We start from the raw sequence: 20,064 nt of genomic DNA, 5'->3' as shown, positions 1-20,064 counted from the left end.
TTTTGAACAATAAACCTTTAATGACAGTTCTACTGTAAGCTACAAAGTTGTTAATACGTTGTATTTTCTTCTGCTGAAGCCACCAGTCCACATTATTTCAGCTTATTTTTAAAATAATCATGTTTAACAGAGAATTCCTGGTGAAAAACGACATTACCCATGATTCTGTACAGAAAATTAAGCCAATCAGAGTGTCGAAAAAAGGAATACGCTCCAAAATAGCTCTTTAGCTCCGCCCACTCATGCTCTCTAAATGCTGAAATTTTTGTATATATATATATATATATATATATATATATATATATATATATATATATTCATATTTTACAATAAACTTAAAATATATTGTTTTTATAAATATGATCAACATTTGTTAATAAGTAGTTTTATATTTCTCCGTTTTAAATTTAAATATGCTGTTTGCAATGCTTCATGGGATTGTAGTTCTTTTCCTCACTAAAACCGTTAAGTACACAGTCTCGTGTACTTAATTCTTTAAAAATACTATTTTAAAATCCCTATGGAAAAAAAAAAAGAAATGAAAAAAATACTGAAAAGGAGACAGGCACTGTTGCACTCTATTCAGTGACCGAATAACAGATGCTCCAATCACAATAATTCTCTGCCTGTCAATCATCTGCACGCTTGGGTTTGCTGACCTGTATCTGAGGGCGGGGCTTTAGAGAAAGAGGCGGGGCAACATCAAGATGGGTGGTCTAATTCAGTGACCGATTAACAGCCAGTCAAATCACAAAAACGCTCTGCCTGTCAATCATTTGCTCACTCGGGTTTGCTGACCTGTATCTGAGGGCGGGGCTTTAGAAAAAGGGGTGGGGTGACAACGAGATGGGCAGTCTAATTCAGTGCCCAATTAACAGCTGCTCCAATCACAGAAACTCTCTGCCTGTTAATCATTTGCTCACTCAGGTTTGCTGATCTGTATCTGAGGGCGGGGCTTTAGAGAAAGGGGTGGGGACAACAATGAGATGGGTGGTCTAATTCAGTGACAAATTAACAGCTGCTCCAATCACAAAAACTCTCTGCCTGTCAATCATTTGCTCACTCAGGTTTGCTGATCTGTATCTGAGGGCGGGGCTTTAGAAAAAGGGGTGGGGTGACAACGAGATGGGCAGTCTAATTCAGTGCCCAATTAACAGCTGCTCCAATCACAGAAACTCTCTGCCTGTTAATCATTTGCTCACTCGGGTTTGCTGACCTGTATCTGAGGGCGGGGCTTTAGAGAAAGGGGTGGGGTGACAATGAGATGGGCGGTCTAATTCAGTGACCAATTAACAGCTGCTCCAATCACAAAAACTCTCTGCCTGTCAATCATTTGCTCACTAAAGTTTGCTGACCTGTATCCGAGGGCGGGGCTTTAGAGAAAGGGGCGGGGCAACATCAAGATGGGTGGTCTAATTCAGTGACCGATTAACAGCCAGTCAAATCACAAAAACGCTCTGCCTGTCAATCATTTGCTCACTCGGGTTTGCTGACCTGTATCTGTGGGCGGGGCTTTAGAAAAAGGGGTGGGGTGACAACGAGATGGGCAGTCTAATTCAGTGCCCAATTAACAGCTGCTCCAATCACAGAAACTCTCTGCCTGTTAATCATTTGCTCACTCGGGTTTGCTGACCTGTATCTGAGGGCGGGGCTTTAGAGAAAGGGGTGGGGTTTCGGGTTTGCTGACCTGTATCTGAGGGCGGGGCTTTAGAGAAAGGGGTGGGGTGACAATGAGATGGGCGGTCTAATTCAGTGACCAATTAACAGCTGCTCCAATCACAAAAACTCTCTGCCTGTCAATCATTTGCTCACTAAAGTTTGCTGACCTGTATCCGAGGGCGGGGCTTTAGAGAAAGGGGTGGGGACGACAATGAGATGGGCGGTCTAATTCAGTGACCGATTAACAGCCGCTCCAATCACAAAACCTCTCTGCCTGTCAATCATTTGCTCACTCGGGTTTGCTGACCTGTATCTGAGGGCGGGGCTTTAGAGAAAGGGGTGGGGTGACAATGAGATGGGCGGTCTAATTCAGTGACCAATTAACAGCTGCTCCAATCACAAAAACTCTCTGCCTGTCAATCATTTGCTCACTAAAGTTTGCTGACCTGTGTCCGAGGGCGGGGCTTTAGAGAAAGGGGTGGGGACGACAATGAGATGGGCGGTCTAATTCAGTGACCGATTAACAGCCGCTCCAATCACAAAACCTCTCTGCCTGTCAATCATTTGCTCACTCGGGTTTGCTGACCTGTATCTGTGGGCGTGGCTTTAGAGAAAGGGGCGGGGCAACAACGAGATGGGTGGTCTAATTCAGTGACCAATTAACAGCTGTTCCAATCACAGAAACTCTCTGCCTGTCAATCATTTGCTCGCTCAGATTTGCTGCCTGTATCTGAGGGCGGGGCTTTAGAGAAAGGGGTGGGGTGACAACGAGATGGGCGGTCTAATTCAGTGACCGATTAACAGCCGCACCAATCACAAAACCTCTCTGCCTGTCAATCATTTGTTCGCTCCGGTTTGCTGACCTGTATCTGTGGGCGGGGCTTTAGAGAAAGGGCGGGCGGGGCAACAACGAGATGGGCGGTCTAATTCAGTGACCAATTAAGCACCTATATAATTATTTATTTCAGTATATTTTTATTAATAATATTATTATTATCATATTTATATATGCAAATGAACAGAGGGAAATGAGAGAAGTGTCCATTTATTTTATGTTTGTATACAAAATTATTTTGGTAAGATTTAAGATTTTGTTAAAAAGAATTCAAACATTGAAATGCAACTCAGGGAAAAAAGATGTTTTATTTTTCTTTGATACTGATGTTGAATTTCAAATATGGTATGTTTATATACCTGCTTATTATATAATAAAAAAAATATAACAAAATTCCTTATCCACAAATCTAAATGAGCAACACAAAAACCTACTTTTAGTCATTATAAAAATAAAAATATATCACTACCTTATATTTGATTTGTTAAACTTTCATAAAGCATCAAAAATCAGGTACTTGTGTATTGTGTATAAGTCTGAGGGATGAAATTACAGAGTTGGCAACATATTCAAGAGATAAATTATTAGGGTTTTCATAATAAAAATATCTTTGAGAACAAATGAGTGGTTTACTTCTGTAGGGCTAAAATAAAGGAACTTGAATCAGCCCAAAATTGATTGGTTATATTACAATCAAAGTAAATTGACAGCTCATCAAATGAATGCATGTCTGTCATGCCTGTCACGTGGTTTGATTGACAGCGCTATCTGGACATTAGGTGCGCCGCACTACAATGCCATATATGGGCATTCAGAAACAAGGCGGAAAACGGTGCAACCCTAATTATTGTCCTGCACACTTTTGTTCCGCTCGGGTTTAAATGTTCGCATTAATCGTCTCGTGTAAATATAAATATTTTTATCGTGAGGTTAAAGTATTTATTTTGATTTAACGGCCTACTTTTGTTTATAAAAAGGATGAAAAGGCGGATGTTTTATATTTCATGTAACGGACGCAGCTTGTGTTCGGCCGGAGGAGAATGAGGAGCGCTCCTTCTGTTTCCGGCGCTGTGAGAGCAGAGGCGTGATTCACATAGCAGAACAAACAGCACAAGGATGCAGGTTTGTGTGTTTTTTAACGAAATTTGTTGTTTATTTCACGTTATATTTGACTTGAAATGGTCGTTGATTTCTTTATGTTTTAGAGCAGTTGCTGGAGATGCTGGTTATGAGGATGAGGATGATAGTTTAGTTAAGACCTTTTGACTAGTAACTGTTTTCATCTACACCTACAACCTGAGAAAAAGTGATCTGTATGTTTACATTGTGTATATGTTATTCTTGGGTTAATATTATACTGTAAAAATGGTTTTTCGAGTGTGTTTTACAAGAAAATTGTTTGTTGTTATACATTCAATAATGTCACGTTTAATTCAATGTGTTACTTGCCTTTTCTAACTGTTCGTGAAATTTACTAGCGATTTCTGAGTGAAAATTGATCTAAAATAAACCATTTTTCTTTAGTGTAGTTGTAGAATATGATCAAGGAATATTAAAAATGTTATTTCCAGGCCTGAAAAAGCATATAAATGTTTAGTTTTGGTCTGCGTTTACATATTATTTCATCAATTATTAGTAGACTAAAACTTGCTAAAAACCTGTCTGTTGAGGGCAAAGTTAATTTTTTAGTTTAATTAATTAATTTAGTTTAATTAATTGAAATATACAAAAAGCATAAACTTGTTTTATTTCAGCAACATTTCTCATTTTTGTTTCTAAAGTTTATATCGATGTACTAAAATAACTATATCTGAAATAAAAGTTAGTAAAAACTATATAAACTTTTTTTTGATGAATTAAAAATGACAAAATGGCTAAAATGTAACTAAAATGGAAAAATAAATATTGAAGTATTAAAAAAAACTATGATACAAAATAACACTGAGGACCTTATTAGAGACACAGATAAGTGTAATTATTATTTTATTAATAAAGTCATGTAAACTGCTCTGTAAACTCTGAAGTTGTGATTTTTACTGTGATAACATCATGTCTGAATGTGTTTTATTGTGAATGTAGGACCCAAACGCAGACACCGAGTGGAATGACATCCTTAGGAAGAAGGGCATTCTGCCTCCTAAAGAAGCACCGGCGGAAGAGGAAGAGGACGAGCAGCTTCATCAGCCTCAGTCTGTTGGTAAGATGAGTTTTTTCAATCGTTTAAATATAGATTTTGTTCCTCCTTGTCACCAGATAATCTGTTTTGTTTATCCTGAAGCATAAATATGTGTAACATGTGACCTTATATTCTGTGCTTTTGCAGTGAAGACCTATGAGAGCATGACTCTAGAGGAGCTGGAGGAAAATGAAGATGAGTTTAATGATGAGGATGAACTCGCCATAGAGCTGTACAGGTACATATGTGTGCCTTATTGATGAAATCCATATCATTATGTTTTAGTCCTATGGCATTTTTTTGTCACTCTAACAGTGAGTGACAAATAAAGAACAGTGTTTTTGCTCAGCACTGCCTATTTAAACCTGCTGTTAATAATCGTGTATCGTCTCTCTGGCAGACAGAAGAGGCTTGCGGAGTGGAAAGCGAACCAGATCAAGAACACGTTCGGGGAGTTGAGTGAGATCTCGGGTCAGGATTACGTGCAGGAGGTGAACAATGCTGGAGCCGGAATCTGGGTGGTGCTGCATCTCTACAAACCGGGGTGATTTTACATTGACCTTTACACTCAAATCACTTTGCATACAGTGATTTTTATATATATATATATATATATATATATGCATGTATTATTAAAGGATTAGTTCACTTCAGAATGAAAATGTCCTGATAATTTACTCACCTCCATGTCATCCAAGATGTTCATGTCTTTCTTTCTTCAGTGGAAAAGAAATGAAGGTTTTTGAGGAAAACATTCCAGGATTTTTCTCCATATAGTGGACTTCACTGGGGTTCAACAGGTTGAAGGTCCAAATGTCAGTTTCAGTGCAGCTTCAAAGAGCTCTACATGATCCCAGACGAGGAATAAGGGTCTTATCTAGAGAAACCATCGGCCATTTTCTAAAAAGAATAAACATTATATACTTTTTAACCACATATGCTCGTCTTGCACTGCTCTGTGATGCTCCACGCATTACGTAATCATGTTGGAAAGGTCACGCGTGACGTAGGTGGAACTACCGAGCAAGTGTTTAAAAAGCGAACGTGCAAAGACTAAGTCAAACAGCCTTTACAAAAAAAGGTAAAACAACGATAATGGACGATTTTGAAGTTGGAGGAGAAAATGAGTTTTCGCCCTACCGCGGTACTTCTGCCTACGTCACGCGTGACCTTTCCAACATGATTACGTAATGCGTGGAGCATCACAGAGCAGTGCAAGATGAGCATTTGTGGTTAAAAAGTATATCATTTTTATTTTATTTCTTTAGAAAATCGTTTCTCTAGACAAGACTCTTATTCCTCGTCTGGGATCATGTTGAGCTCTTTGAAGCTGCACTGAAACTGACATTTGGACCTTCAACCCGTTGAACCCCAGTGAAGTCCACTATATGGAGAAAAATCCTGGAATGTTTTCCTCAAAAACCTTCATTTCTTTTCAACTGAAGAAAGAAAGACATGAACATCTTGGATGACATGGGGGTGAGTGAATTATCAGGAAATATTAATTCTGAAGTGAACTAATCCTTTAACTGTTTTATGTGCGCTGTATAAATACTTGCCTTGCCTAAATGAAATAAGTCATACAGTACCTTGACTAATAAATATTGTTGTCATCCCGCAGAATCCCGTTGTGCACGCTGATAAACCAGCATCTGTCACAACTGGCCAGCAAGTTTCCTCAAACCAAGTTCCTCAAATCTGTTTCCATCACCTGCATTCCCAACTACCCCGACCGCAACCTGCCCACGGTGTTCGTCTACTACGAGGGCGAGATGAAGGCCCAGTTCATCGGCCCTCTGGTTTTTGGTGGCATGAACCTGAAGTGTGACGGTGAGAAGGATTTTCTTGCTTAAAATGTTGTGGTTGAGTCATTGTTTCAATCCTTTATATCTTATTAAACACTTATGAACACATGCCATTTATTGATCATATAATATGAATGGACAGTCTGATTATAGTACAAATAATACTTTAAAATAGGAGCTTTTTTCAAAAATCTCACATTTATTCATTTAGCAGAATCTAAATCCTCATGCAGCTATATTATTGTTTATTTTAAAATGAGTAAAATTTGTTTTTCGTGATGCCCATTTAGATTTGTGGATAACAAATTGTAATGTATATTTTGTTATTAAATATAATTAAATTTTTAAATTAGCTAATATAGTAAAAAATTGTTTGTGACACTTGATTAGGGCCCGAGCACCGATGGTGTGAGGACCCTATTGGAATTGCTCCGTTTATTATTATTATTATTATTATTATTCTTCTCCAAAATGTATCACATTTTTGAGGGCCTGAACATGCTCAAAAACTCATGAAACTTTGCACACGCATCAGAAGTGGTGAAAATTTACGTCTGTTATGGGTTTCAGAATTGGGCGGGGCAAAATGGCTCGATAGCGCCATCTAATGAAGTGCCCCTCGCACTACATTTCACGTAGATTTTGAAATTCGGTACACACGTTTAACAGCCCAATACCTACAAAAAAGTCTCTTGGAGCAAAATCTGAAACCCAACAGGAAGTCAGATATTTTGAATTAACTTGTCAGTTTTTCCATTTCCAGACGTTGTACTTAAGCGAACTCCTCCTAGAGCTTTAATCAGATCAATGTCGTATTTGGTCAGGCCTTTGCGACGTTAAATTGCGAAGATCTAGATTTTTCACTGAACGGCGTATCCGTGGTGGCCTGACAGAATTTGATGTTTCGCCATGAAACAGGAAGTTCTTGTAACTCGGGTATACAATGTCGGATCTGCCCCAAACTTCACGTTTTATTAGAGTAGTGACCTGAAGACGTCTTCATGACAATATACAGTTAGTCATAGCGCCACCTGTGGGCAACAGGAAATGACATGTTTTACACTGTGATTAACTCCTCATAGAGATTTAACCAGATCAACATCATATGTTGTCAGTCTAATCTTAAGACCTTAGTGATGATAAATATCAAAGATCTTGAGTTTTCGTTGGAGGGTTGGAGTCTGATATTTCTCCATGAAAGAGGAAGCTGTTGTAACTCAGGCATACAGTGTCTGATGTGCCTCAAACTTCACATGTGTGATAAGAGTCCTGGCCTAAAGACATCTATATGACAATATTCAGTTAGTCATAGCGCCACCTGCTGGCAACAGGAAATGGCATGCTTCACACTGTAATTCAATCCCAGGAACTCATTTCAATATGCCACGAAGTACCAAACATGCCAGAAACACGTTAAATCATGCAACACTTAGCTAAATGCTAATGTATGCGATTAACGCCACGAAACAGGAAGTTGTTGTAACTCAGGCATACAATGTCCGATCTGCTCCAAACTTCACGTTTGATAATAGTCCTGGCCTGAAGACATCTACATTGCAATATTCAGTTATGGTCAAAGCGCCACCTGTTGGCAGTAGGAAGTGTGGCACTTTTAAATGATTTTACCATAATTCTCCTGTATTTACTCGCTTACATGCATGTCGCCCACTTTTCACTGTTTTCCTAAGGCAATTGGGTGGCGGTGAGCCCGGGTGCGAGGGCCCTTTCATCGCTGCTTGCAGCTTTAATTTTGATTTGTTTTTCCTTTCTGTCACTCAGAAGGGTTTGTCTGCTGTCTCCTCCCCGCCGGAAGATAGATAGATGGATAGATGGATATATATACGCATGCAATTTTTGAATTATTTATTTTAAAATGAATAAATAGGTGTTTTGTAATGCCCATTTGGATTTGTAGATAATTTGTTAGATATATATTATTAAATTTTATTTTATATTTTGTTATATATTAAATTTTATTATATATTGTTATTAAATATAATTTATTACATTTGAATGCAATTTTTAATTTTTAAATATGAGTAAAAGTAGGGTTTGTGATGCCCATTTGTGGATAAGGAATTTTATTAAATATAATTATCTATCTATTTATCTATCCTCCATACATGAGTTGATACTGACTGTCCTGCACCAAAAATATAAAATACACATTTCACATTTCCTTTCCAGAGATGTATGTAAATGAACAGTTGTTTTGTTTGTTCCAGAGCTGGAGTGGCGTTTATCTGAGTCTGGCGCTGTAAAGACCGACCTGGAGGAAAACCCCAGGAAACAGATCCAGGATCATCTGATGACGTCCATTCGCTGCTCGGCGCCCAACCGCAGAGCCGGTGATGAGGACTCTGACGAGGACTGAAGCGGCACACTAACATTATATCAGAATCACAGCTGGACTTCACCTGCAACAACAGCTCGACTGCTATAGAGCCAGTCTGACGAAATTCAGTCGTTTTGCGGCGACTCAAACACATGAGAAAAGACTGCTTAAACTGTGGCCGAGCAGACTGTAATTTAAACTTTTACTCTTTGCCATATTAAAAAGACGTGCGCTCTTCTGGAAGAGAATGACTCCTGCTTGTCTCGCACTCGAAAACATTTTTAAACCAGCCATCGTTAAATGGATTATTCACCGGAAATTTGCATTGTTTTGTTTTATATAAGATTTCTAATAATACAGCCTTTGTGAGTTCAATGCTTGTCACCATTTATTATATAAAAACATATACTGATTTGAGTGCATTTTACTGTCTTTTGTTTATGCGTTAATGTTATTTCCACTCACCCATGGCCCACTAAACAGGCTGTGACATTATTAAGTGATATTTAGGGATATGTCAGGCTATTTCCCATCAATTTCCTTTTTGCATTTTAACATTCTGATTTGCACCCACATACTGAAAAGGCGAGAGCTTCGTCTCTGGTTCGTGTTTTAGCAATAATACATAAACCGTCAGCAAGCATGAGGTTACATTTATTAAAAGAGGTTTTAATGAAATCTGGTCGTTTTTTGTAGTTTGACAGCAACTCTAATGCAGCTTTAACACATTTCAGGCATTACGGTGTCAGAGAGAATCCCAGATAAGAACAGAGGACGTCTGTAGAGAGGAGAAACACACTCGGTTATATTCATCAGTTTACATGGAAATGAATCAAATCTTTAAACAATCGCTAATGCTTGTTATTTCCATCTCTGTCACTTCCTGTCTGTACTCTATAGTCCCATAAACCGCAATAAAAACTATGTTTATGATTTGCTTTTTGTGAGTGTGCTCTCTATTACAGTTTTTTGCAATCGCTAGGACACATTTCTCAATACTTGGGTCACTTTTTCTGTGTGAGCTCAACTGTGGGTCATTTATCATTTCTTTTTACACAAAATGCATTCAATGACAACATATTTCAATTTATATGAATTCTTTTCTCACTCAAACACCACCAAAACTCAATGTACCCACAGGCCAATTTGCATGTTTCCATCACTCTAAAAAAAAAATGCTGGTTAAATATGGACAAACACAGCGATTGGGTTGTTTTCACCCAGCCATTTTTGGGTTTTGGGTTCATTTTAAGCCAGCCATATAGTAATCAATAGTTGAGTTAAATAAACTGCTTCACAAACGAGGGTCAATTCAACGCTGGATTTGCACAAAATATTAACATGACGACACATGCTAACAAAGTCCCTATAAGACAAGTCATTTCACTCGGCGGCCATCTTTGAAACGCCTCTTTAGGCATGCAAGTGCTGCTCCTATCACTTTGAATGGGAAAACATCCAATTCTCCAAAGCTGTTCACCAAGTGTTTGATGCTAGTCGATGAGTTGAATCAACTCCACAGGAACTACATAAATTTATCCACTAACCATTCAGAAACTTCTAAAAGTTGTAACTTCTTCCTGAGTCTCTCCATCAGTGTCGACTCCGGTTTGAACAATGTAAGGCTGAACACCGTTACTGACAATCCTCATTTTGGCTGTGTGAGATTCTCCAGCTTTGTTGTTGTTGAGCAACCGAAGCGCAAGCTGTTAAAGCTCTGCCCTCTTCTGGAAAAGCGGAGCTCATTTGCATTTAAAGGGACACACACATAAACGGCGTGTTTTTGCTCACACCCAAATAGGGCGAAATTTGACAAGCTATAATAAATGATCTGTGGGGTATTTTGAGCTGAAACTTCACAGACACATTCAGAGACTTATATTACATCTTGTGAAAGGGGCGTAATAGGTCCCCTTTAACCCAAACGCTGGGTTTGTCCATATTTAACCCATATTTAAGCATTTTTTTAGAGCGTACTCTTTTCGAAACATAATACAAAACTGAATAAGACAGCAATTTGCTATAGTCAGTTACTATTTCTACAGTAATACCATACTGAAATATATTTTGAATAAAAATAAATGAAATTAGATGTAGCTGAACACCTACACAGGTGTTAGACTTTCAATTTCATTATCATCTCTACAAAAGAGGAAACTTAGGAATAATTTTGTACTGTAATGTAAACATGGATCATGTAACATAAACTGCAGAGTGACATTCGTGTTTTATAAAGATATTTTATAAAAGAAAACATTATTTAATGCTCCTGTTGTTGTGACAAAGTGTGATTGTTGGGTCAAGCCTTTGCAAGTGAAATGAAAAAATGAGTCGATTTGAGACATAAATGAAGCGTTTTTGGTAGTTTTAGTGAATTTTGAATGTGAAATTAACTGCTGTGCCAAACTGAAAGTTGTTTATAAGAACTGTGTAAAGAGTTTTGAAAATGTCCTATCAATTGTAAAAAAAATTAATTAACGATCCCCTAAAATTCATATCCTGTAATCATAACCGACCTAAAAAGTTATGCAAATTAACTGGTCAAAAAAAATGTTTGAACCCTGATTTTACTTCAGTTTTTAAGCTGTGGTTTTGTTTTCACGCACCTCGAATTTTTCTTCCAGGAGTGCCGCAAACGTTCTTCAGCTTCTCTAAGAGAAAGACACACGTTACTCAAAAAGACACTGCAGATATTTTCACCAGCCTGCTGAAATGATGATCATATTTAACAAGTGTTTTCATGATCACAATGCGAGGTTGATCTCCAGCCTGACACCTTTAACTGAGCGTCTCACAGACAATAACAGATCAATGACAGGAACCGAAAGAAAATTGCCTCCACACCTGTTTCTTCCTGCGCAGAGAGAGTTTCGGCGAGAGACGCATCAACGGATGAACCGAATGAGACTGAAGACGAGGAGAAAATATTCATATATACAGTAGTGGCCAAAAGTGATATACAGAGGGGATATTTGTTGTATATAACCCTACAAGTTTGATTAAACCATCACAATATTATATTAAACCATAAAAACATTATATAGAGAGAATATCAGAATACAGTAACATGAGATATTCATACCTCTCTCTCTACTGAGCCGACTGAGTTGTGTGCTTTGGAATAATGAAACAGGAACTGAAGAACAAAATAAAAACTTGTTATAGAAACAAACAGGGCATCAGTCTGACCTCATCAGAGAGCAGGACGACTTTATATGAACTCACCCTCTTAAAAACATTCTGAATCTGCTCCTGTAGAAACACAAGAGAGGGTTCAGACACACGGTCACAGGTCACCGTGAACTCACACGTGTGGAACGTCACTCACCTGGTCCTGGTTCCTCCACTCCACACCACACAGAGAACTTAGCAACGCCGAGCCCTAAAAAGTAGTGTGATCAGCCATACGTTATCATGACTTGAAATTAACTTGTACATTTAAGAGCAGGAATGATGTCCTATAATCTATATGGGATACACAGTGGAGTCTAACGGTTGGAAATCAGTCAATTTCAATGTGTTTCACTTTAGTGGTCTCAGATTTTCAGACCCCACTGTATGTGAGATAATAAATAATTAATTCATACCTGAATATAATCTCCATAATCGTCACAATCTGTCAGTGGACTTGGATAGCTTTCTGCAATCATACATACAAAGACATTTTTTATTGATTAACTCAGTTTAATTTAATTAAAATCCATTTAAATATTTATCAGACACAGAGATATCCCACTCTAAAATCCTAAAGGATTTTTATCATAATTTGGAGACAACCTTACATGATTTTTATGGGAATTATCATAACAGGATTTCAACAAAATGCAATGTTTTTCTATTTTCTAACCTTATTTAACTACATTAGTTAACATGATGAATAAACAATACTTCTTCCGTATTTATTAATCTCAGTTAATGTTAATTTCAACATTTACTAATAGGCTTCATTATTAAAATCAAAGGTTGTGTCTGTTAATATAATTTAATGAACCTGAGCCAACACGAACTAATGAACAGCTGTTTTTTTTTTAGTAGGCTAATTAACATTAACAAATATTCATAATAATTATATTGCTTTTTTGAAACTCCACGTGCAGTTTCTAAAAAAAAAAAAAATTCAACAGAGAATCAAATATGAATTTTATTTTGATTCCTTTAGGATTTGATTCCAATTTCCAAATGATCAGGAATCCTGTATAAATGACATTAGAAATGTTCACTAAGGTAAACACTAAGTATAAACTTTATAAAACATATGCGTCTTGTCATCTGTTGACACACACACACATTATTTTTGCTTAAATTTAACTGTGAAAAATACATTTAAGTATAAATAATATTTACTAAATCTAAAGTCAGCTGAAATGAACTGCTGAAGTTACTCACCAACAGCTGAATAAAAGCTGCCGATAGCCCAAACTAAACAGCAAATCACCGAAAAGTGCTGATAACACGCGCTCCCCATATCCGTGTGAGTTGTGTTGGGTTCTGGTGTTCTGCTGTGGTGGTTCTGGAGAACTGAAGTCATGCTGATGCAGACGGGATGAAGTCTCTCATAGCGGGTGACCAATCAACACCGAGATCGAGTCCCCGCGCGCATCATTACCAGAGCGCGCTCTCGACCTGCGCGCGCGCCACACACTGTGGAAATAAACACGGATCGAAAGTCACGTGTCAGGGACACCAAATTCAATTATGTGGGATTCGACCTTCTTAATGAGGACTCGAGCCCCCCGAAAAGACGTCAAAACACAAGGTTGGTGGTGTTAGAAGTAGTAACCTACATGTACCACAACATACACGAGTTTTTAGCAGCCACAAAAGTTAGTTAACTGGTTATTTAGGCCTGGTATTATGTTTCTTGACGGTAGGCGCTAACAAGTTATGTCATTATTAAACACTTCAGACAAAAACATTGGAGATTTTTTCATTTTCATTTGCGTTTAAATTTTAATTCTTTTTTTTTTTTTTTTTTTTTTTTGAGTCCGAAATCTCCACTTCAGCATCTTTACATACACCAGACTTTACAGTTTTATTCCTAACTATATTCTGGTTTGTTCATATGTCATACACCTGATTAATACAACATTTTACTCCTAAAACATGGTGAAAAAGAAAAGTATTTTGACAATATTTTCTGATTTCTGGAGTGAAAAAAAATACAAAATCCCCTCAAAAAAAAAAATTCAAACAAGAGTTTTGAACCTGGATTTATCCAATGCTGAGATTCCTATTCTGGAAATGTATGCAAATGAGCGCATATTTAATTAGATATACGCTCTCGCTCTCCTCTCGCGAATCCGACTCCCGCGCATCCGCATTTGAATTCTCCATACCAACGGTTTTCCTCAGGCGCATTTTGCGCATGCGTATACAGTTTCCCATACAGTTAGCCAACACAATATCACTTCGACTTGATAGATTGACTGAAAACAGTGAAATTTGTTAGGTGAATATATACATATTTTTTATTTTAACTATTCACCTTAAGCTAATATTACTACAGTTCATCTTTTTGAATGGGGATAATTATTTGGAAGTCATTTATTGAGCCAATATGTCAGTTTCCACAATTTTCCAAAATTACTATTTTTTTTAAAGTGTACTCAACTGTGCTGTCAAGCCTTAAAAACTTCATGTAGTTCATACAGGGACAGAAACAACTTGAAACACTTTATTTTATAAAGTGATCTGCAGTGGCACCTGCTATTTTGTATATATTTATTTTACTTTTGTAGGAGGTCACATTCAGAATCCACTACACTTCTGTTATTTACTCTGTTTACTCATCTGCTAAATTGTAGTTCAGTGTTATAAATAAATATAAAAGCACATCGTTTATCTGTGTCCTGCACTGATAAAATTAATGGGAATTGAAAAATATTAAAAGAAGGAGCTAAGGAAATAGCTGAGACTATATATATAACCAATACAGCCACATCAGAGAGGTTCTTATTAATTTAACCTCTTCAGATTGAAAGAAAAATATAATACAATCACCGCAATGGATGTTGATGTTTTTACCAGTGAAAAAAATCACAAGATTAGAATAACATGTGGGCTCATCACACAACTGGAGCTAGTTAATTTATTCCAGATTGGATCAAGCATTTTTCCATAAGCGGTGACGCCACCGGTTCCGCTGTTGATCGTGTTTCCAGTGTGTCGTCTTTGATGCATCAGTAAGGAATTACACAGTGGATGGAGGCGTAGTTAACGACATGTTACGGCAGCTTTACACGGACAGCTGAGCAGAGACGAGGCCCATGTGACATTTACCTTTTCCATTTACGCAGGGCTTTTACTCATTTAGTCTATCTCTCACCTCCCATGCACAGGGGACCTTCAGGTTATCGTCATCATCGAAGCAGAGGATTGTGGGTGCACTCATAATTGGGTTTTATTAGTTGAAATCTAATTGGATTACAAGACGTATACCCAGCACCGACCTGAAAGCATAATTTTTCACATGTGTAGGTCTATCTGACGGTCAATTGCTTTCAAGGTGGTGAAAGAGATTTATATAGTTAATAACTTGTACATTAAATAAGTTGTAGTGGGTTAAAGGGATCGATGATGTGTACAGTAACTGGAATGTGTTCTTTTTCTATCTTTTTGCAGATATTATGTTGGTGTGACATATTGGTCTAACAGAATTAAACAAGGGAAAATGAATACAAGTTCTCAAAGAAGTCAAAGAAGAGTGTCTTCACTGTAAAAATGATCATCATTTTATGGTACAAAATGCTGCGGTAAAAACCTGTTAATTGGTTAATGGTAAGTTCACTTATGGTGAAAACATTTCATGCAATTTTACAGTTTTTGGGAAGGAAGTCATCTTATAATTTACACTGAAGAACCGTAAATTGATATTCGCAGAATTCTCACACTTGATGTTGTTTCTTCTTAGTTTTTTGTTATACATTATATATGTTACATCTTATGTTGTTAAATGAATGTTTATTGCATTATTATTACACACAAACACAAAACACCATCATGGTAAGACACATCACACTAAAATAATACAATAAACTTTCATTTAACAACATAAGATGTGACATAAAACCCTAATGCACAACAAAACAGCTAACAAGTGTGATGTTTGTAACTATGATGGTGTTTTGTGACACCTTCTGCACCTTATATTTACATCAGCTTGTGGAGAAGCTATTTGTGATGAACTTTATTTATGACATCTTTCTCTTTATCATTTTTTTTTTTTTCACAAAACAGATTTTAGTAGGTTGCTATTTTAACATTGAATCACTGAAAATGTTTTTCATATACTGAAATGTTTTGTTTACTGTAAATTTAAGTTCAGTCCATAAAACCTAAAATATTGTTACTTTAAAAAAAAAAAAAAAATAACAACAGTTGTTTACTGGGATCAATGGTTCACTCTAAAAAATGCTAAAAACAACCCAAGTTGGGTTGAAAATGGACAAACCCAACGATTTGGATGTTTTAACAGCGAATGGGTTGTTTTAACCTGGTGATTGAGTTGTTTTAACCCAGCGAATGGGTTGTTTTAACCCGGCGATTGGGTTGTTTTAACCCGGTGATTGGGTTGTTTTAACCCAGCGATTGGGCTGTTTTAACCCAGCGAATGGGTTGTTTAAACCCAGCGATTGGGTTGTTTTAACCCGGCGATTGGGCTGTTTTAACCCAGTGAATGGGTTGTTTAAACCCAGCAATTGGGTTGTTTTAACCCGGTGATTGGGTTGTTTTAACCTGTTGATTGGGTTGTTCTAACCCAGCAAATGGGTTGTTTTAACCCGGCGATTGGGTTGTTTTAACTCGGTGATTGGGTTGTTTTAACCCAGCAAATGGGTTGTTTTAACCCAGCAATTGGGTTGTTTTAACCCAGCGATTGAGTTGTTTTAACCTGGTGATTGAGTTGTTTTAACCCAGCAAATGGGTTGTTTTAACCCGGCGATTGGGTTGTTTTAACTCGGTGATTGGGTTGTTTTAACCCAGCAAATGGGTTGTTTAAACCCAGCAATTGGGTTGTTTTAACCCAGCAATTGGGTTGTTTTAACCTGGTAATTGGGTTGTTTTAACCCAGCAATTGGGTTGTTTTAACCTGGTAATTGGGTTGTTTTAACCCAGCAAATGGGTTGTTTTAACCTGGTGATTGAGTTGTTTTAACCCAGCAAATGGGTTGTTTTAACCCAGCAATTGGGTTGTTTTAACCCAGCGATTGAGTTGTTTTAACCTGGTAATTGGGTTGTTTTAACCCAGCAAATGGGTTGTTTTAACCTGGTGATTGGGTTGTTTTAACCCGGTGATTGGGTCGTTTTAACCCAGCAAATGGGTTGTTTTAACCTGGTAATTGGGTTGTTTTAACCCAGCAATTGGGTTGTTTTAACCTGGTAATTGGGTTGTTTTAACCCGGCGATTGGGTTGTTTTAACCCGGTGATTGGGTCGTTTTAACCCAGCAAATGGGTTGTTTTAACCCGGCGATTGGGTTGTTTTAACCCGGTGATTGGGTCGTTTTAACCCGGCGATTGGGTTGTTTTAAACTGGTGATTGGGTTGTTTTTTTGTGTTTATCCAACATATTTTGGGTTCATTTTAATCTAGCCATATAGCAATTTTTAAACAATAGTTGAGTTAAATAAAACTAGCTGGTTTTGTCCAATTTCAACCCAACTTGCATATAACCCAGCATATATTTTAAAAATATATTGTTAATATATTCTTTTTTCTTTCTTTTTTTTTTTAAAGAACTGATCACTGAAAGGTTCTTTGGGGAACCAAAAGTGGTTCTTCTATGGCATCGGTGCAAAAAAACCCCTCTTAGAACCTTTATTTTCAAGATTGTACTATATTTTTTTTAGGGTAAAGTTCTGGCAACCACAGCTGCCATGTTTTACCATAAATTTTGATCACTGATTCTTTTCCTCATGCATGACTCTGCTGTGAGCATCTGAAGGGCTTTTAAGAGACGACCTCGTCTCTTTTCTTCTGAAATGAATAAACACATAATGCAGCCAATAACTACAAAACAACTGCATCACAAAATGTCATGTTCTCCCAACTGGCCTCTCAAAGCGCAGGCAGATTGACTCCCGTAGTCTGTGGACCTCCATGTGCTTTTTTATTGCAGATAGATACTCGTCCACCTGGAAACAGCTTGATGCTCTTCATGTCATCTTATTGATTGAAAATAACAGTGGTAGTGGAGCATATTATCGTCAGAGGAGCTGACGTAGTCCAGGCTACAGATGGCTTAAAGAAAGACCAGGGACCAGGGAAGTTCGTAAGTAATTTTATGGTCAAAGTGATTGTTATCCTCGAACTAGAATGTGCATGATGTAGTTTGTAATGCCAAGAGAGAGATCAAATGTCGGACCACCAAGAGCTTGCCACACTTCTCGTTTAGACCTTATTTCCAAAACAGACAAATTAATTTACTGGAAGCCAATTTGTGCGAAAGCCACTCCAGTGACTGAAAAGAAAAGTTTCCTGCATTGTTACCAGCTGTCAGGAGAAATGCGCAAGAACAATCAAACAAGAGGTGTGAAAGTCTCGGGTTTCGACAGGTTTAACGATGTCATGTTGTTCTGCTGGATGACAGGCCACCATAATGAGCCAATCGGACGTCAGACGGGACACATGGAGGTGAGACGTCTGAATCACCGTGTTCTTAATCAGCCAGGCACACATGTCCATGAGAGAAGACATATTTAGCTTTGACTTTCTAATGTTGGTTTGATGAATAGATGACTGGGCAGTGACTGAGAGATTCACTTGATACAATAGACCGATTCCCAAATCACTTTAGACTAGCTATGTTTCCATCAAAAGTTGCACAATTTAACTGGAATATTGCATAACACATGTGTGAATAAAGCACTGTTTCCATCTCATGTGTTCAAGAGATCAAAATCGTCACTTTCTTGGAAAATTGGTGCAAAATATCAGTAAATGTTTTTTTTTTTTCCCTTCCATCATTGCATCTCACTGCGACAGACAAAACACAATATACGCTGTCATGTTCTCTTGCGTTCGGATGTTGGTGTTTGGGAACACAATCGTGTGAGACGCTTCTGGAGGGAATTAACCCAAATCATTCTGATGATAGACTTTGACTCAGGTGTTTCAGAACCACCAAACAACATTTGAGATAATGCGATTGGTCCGCTGGTTAGTTCAGTTATCCAATCACAGCCTCTGCTGAGGCAAAGTCACATGAGTTTGTTGTTGCACATCGAGGGATTTATTTAGACGTTGCTGCATTCACGCCATGTCGTAATTACCGTAAATAAAGCTCTGTATGTACTTTGCTGTCATACACCTCATGCACAGCGCCGCTTCGAGTTGAACACACCTTAAATCTGCCGTGGTCAGGTGGTACAAGTCGTAGCTCTCAGGAAATTATGGGTTTGCATGTTGTGATTACAAGTTCTACAAGCGCATAAAGGCTTTTTACAGTTCAGAGTCGTTACGGTAAATATGATATGGTGTGAACGCAGCTCCATCAAAGTTTATGCACGTCTTATCAGATAAAATATTATCCGCCTCAATTGAGTGTATAAGATTTTTTGTGTGCATTTTGAGAATTTATGCGCATCTTGGTGTTTCCAACGAGCGTTTTTTTTTTTTTTTTTTGCAATATCCCAAAATTTGCATAAAAACAGGTGGATGGAAACATAGCTATTAATACACTCTAAAAAATGCTGGGTTGTTTCAACCCAAATTTGGGTCAAATATAGACAAACCCAACCGTTGTGTTAAAAATGTAGTTTACAAATTTAACCCAACAGTTGGGTTTGTCCATTTTTTACCCAAATTTGGGTTGAAACAACCCAGCATTTTTTAGAGTGTAGATTGTCTAAGAATCTTGTAGGCTACATTATTTTCCATCATGCCATATTTATTTTGCATTTAACAATAATACATAATACATTTAAAATTTGTAAAAAGCTGTAATATGAATTATTACAAAATAGTTTCGTTTGTAGTTCGGAGCTTTATTATTCCCCTTGGAAAAATTGGTTATGACTACAGTGGTGCTTCACATAACTTCTAATGAAAATAGTTTTTCCCACCATCTGACTATAAAGGACTTTTTCATACTTTTAATTATTTTAAAATCACAGTAGACTGATGCAGTGAGACCCAGGCAGACAAGCAATGAATGTCAGAGATGTCAAATGTGAATAAGGAACAAATTTTAATAGGAAATAAGTTTCAAGATAAGATTGATATCCTATATCCTATCTACCAGATGAAGTTTGTGAAGATC

At 37.5% G+C, this 20,064-nt stretch overlaps 2 protein-coding genes and 1 long non-coding RNA gene across 4 annotated transcripts in view; 1 reads left to right on the top strand and 2 right to left on the bottom strand.

Annotated features, from left to right (window-relative positions):
- Nucleotides 1-6,285, bottom strand: part of LOC127519121 (uncharacterized) — a 47,701-nt gene extending 41,416 nt beyond the window's left edge. Inside the window, exon 1 of the long non-coding RNA XR_007931727.1 lies at nucleotides 5,841-6,285. This is a non-coding gene — a long non-coding RNA (uncharacterized LOC127519121). The remainder of the gene's footprint in view (nucleotides 1-5,840) is intronic.
- On the top strand, nucleotides 3,455-9,743 carry pdcl3 (phosducin-like 3). Its single transcript, XM_051906585.1, has 6 exons — nucleotides 3,455-3,616; nucleotides 4,574-4,691; nucleotides 4,818-4,908; nucleotides 5,071-5,214; nucleotides 6,292-6,500; nucleotides 8,701-9,743. The coding sequence occupies exons 1-6, from the start codon at nucleotides 3,611-3,613 to the stop codon at nucleotides 8,847-8,849; spliced, it is 717 nt and encodes a 238-aa protein (XP_051762545.1). The 5' UTR covers nucleotides 3,455-3,610; the 3' UTR covers nucleotides 8,850-9,743.
- nms (neuromedin S) lies at nucleotides 9,447-13,424 on the bottom strand. Of its 2 annotated transcripts, none has more exons than XM_051906586.1 (8): nucleotides 13,197-13,424; nucleotides 12,398-12,450; nucleotides 12,139-12,192; nucleotides 12,036-12,062; nucleotides 11,893-11,946; nucleotides 11,655-11,717; nucleotides 11,417-11,459; nucleotides 9,447-9,588 (listed from the first exon to the last, which is right to left on the bottom strand). In XM_051906586.1, exons 1-8 carry the CDS (start codon nucleotides 13,336-13,338, stop codon nucleotides 9,548-9,550), a joined length of 477 nt encoding a protein of 158 aa, XP_051762546.1. In that variant the 5' UTR covers nucleotides 13,339-13,424; the 3' UTR covers nucleotides 9,447-9,547. The 2 variants fall into 2 exon arrangements, with proteins under 2 accessions (XP_051762546.1, XP_051762547.1); XM_051906587.1 differs by having other exon boundaries at nucleotides 11,417-11,456; nucleotides 13,197-13,420.
- Nucleotides 13,425-20,064: the final 6,640 nt, after the last annotated feature.

Source organism: Ctenopharyngodon idella, chromosome 9, assembly GCF_019924925.1.
Source record: "Ctenopharyngodon idella isolate HZGC_01 chromosome 9, HZGC01, whole genome shotgun sequence".
In the NCBI taxonomy this organism is placed as follows: Eukaryota; Metazoa; Chordata; class Actinopteri; order Cypriniformes; family Xenocyprididae; genus Ctenopharyngodon; species Ctenopharyngodon idella.
This window is presented reverse-complemented; position numbering and strand designations above follow the sequence as displayed.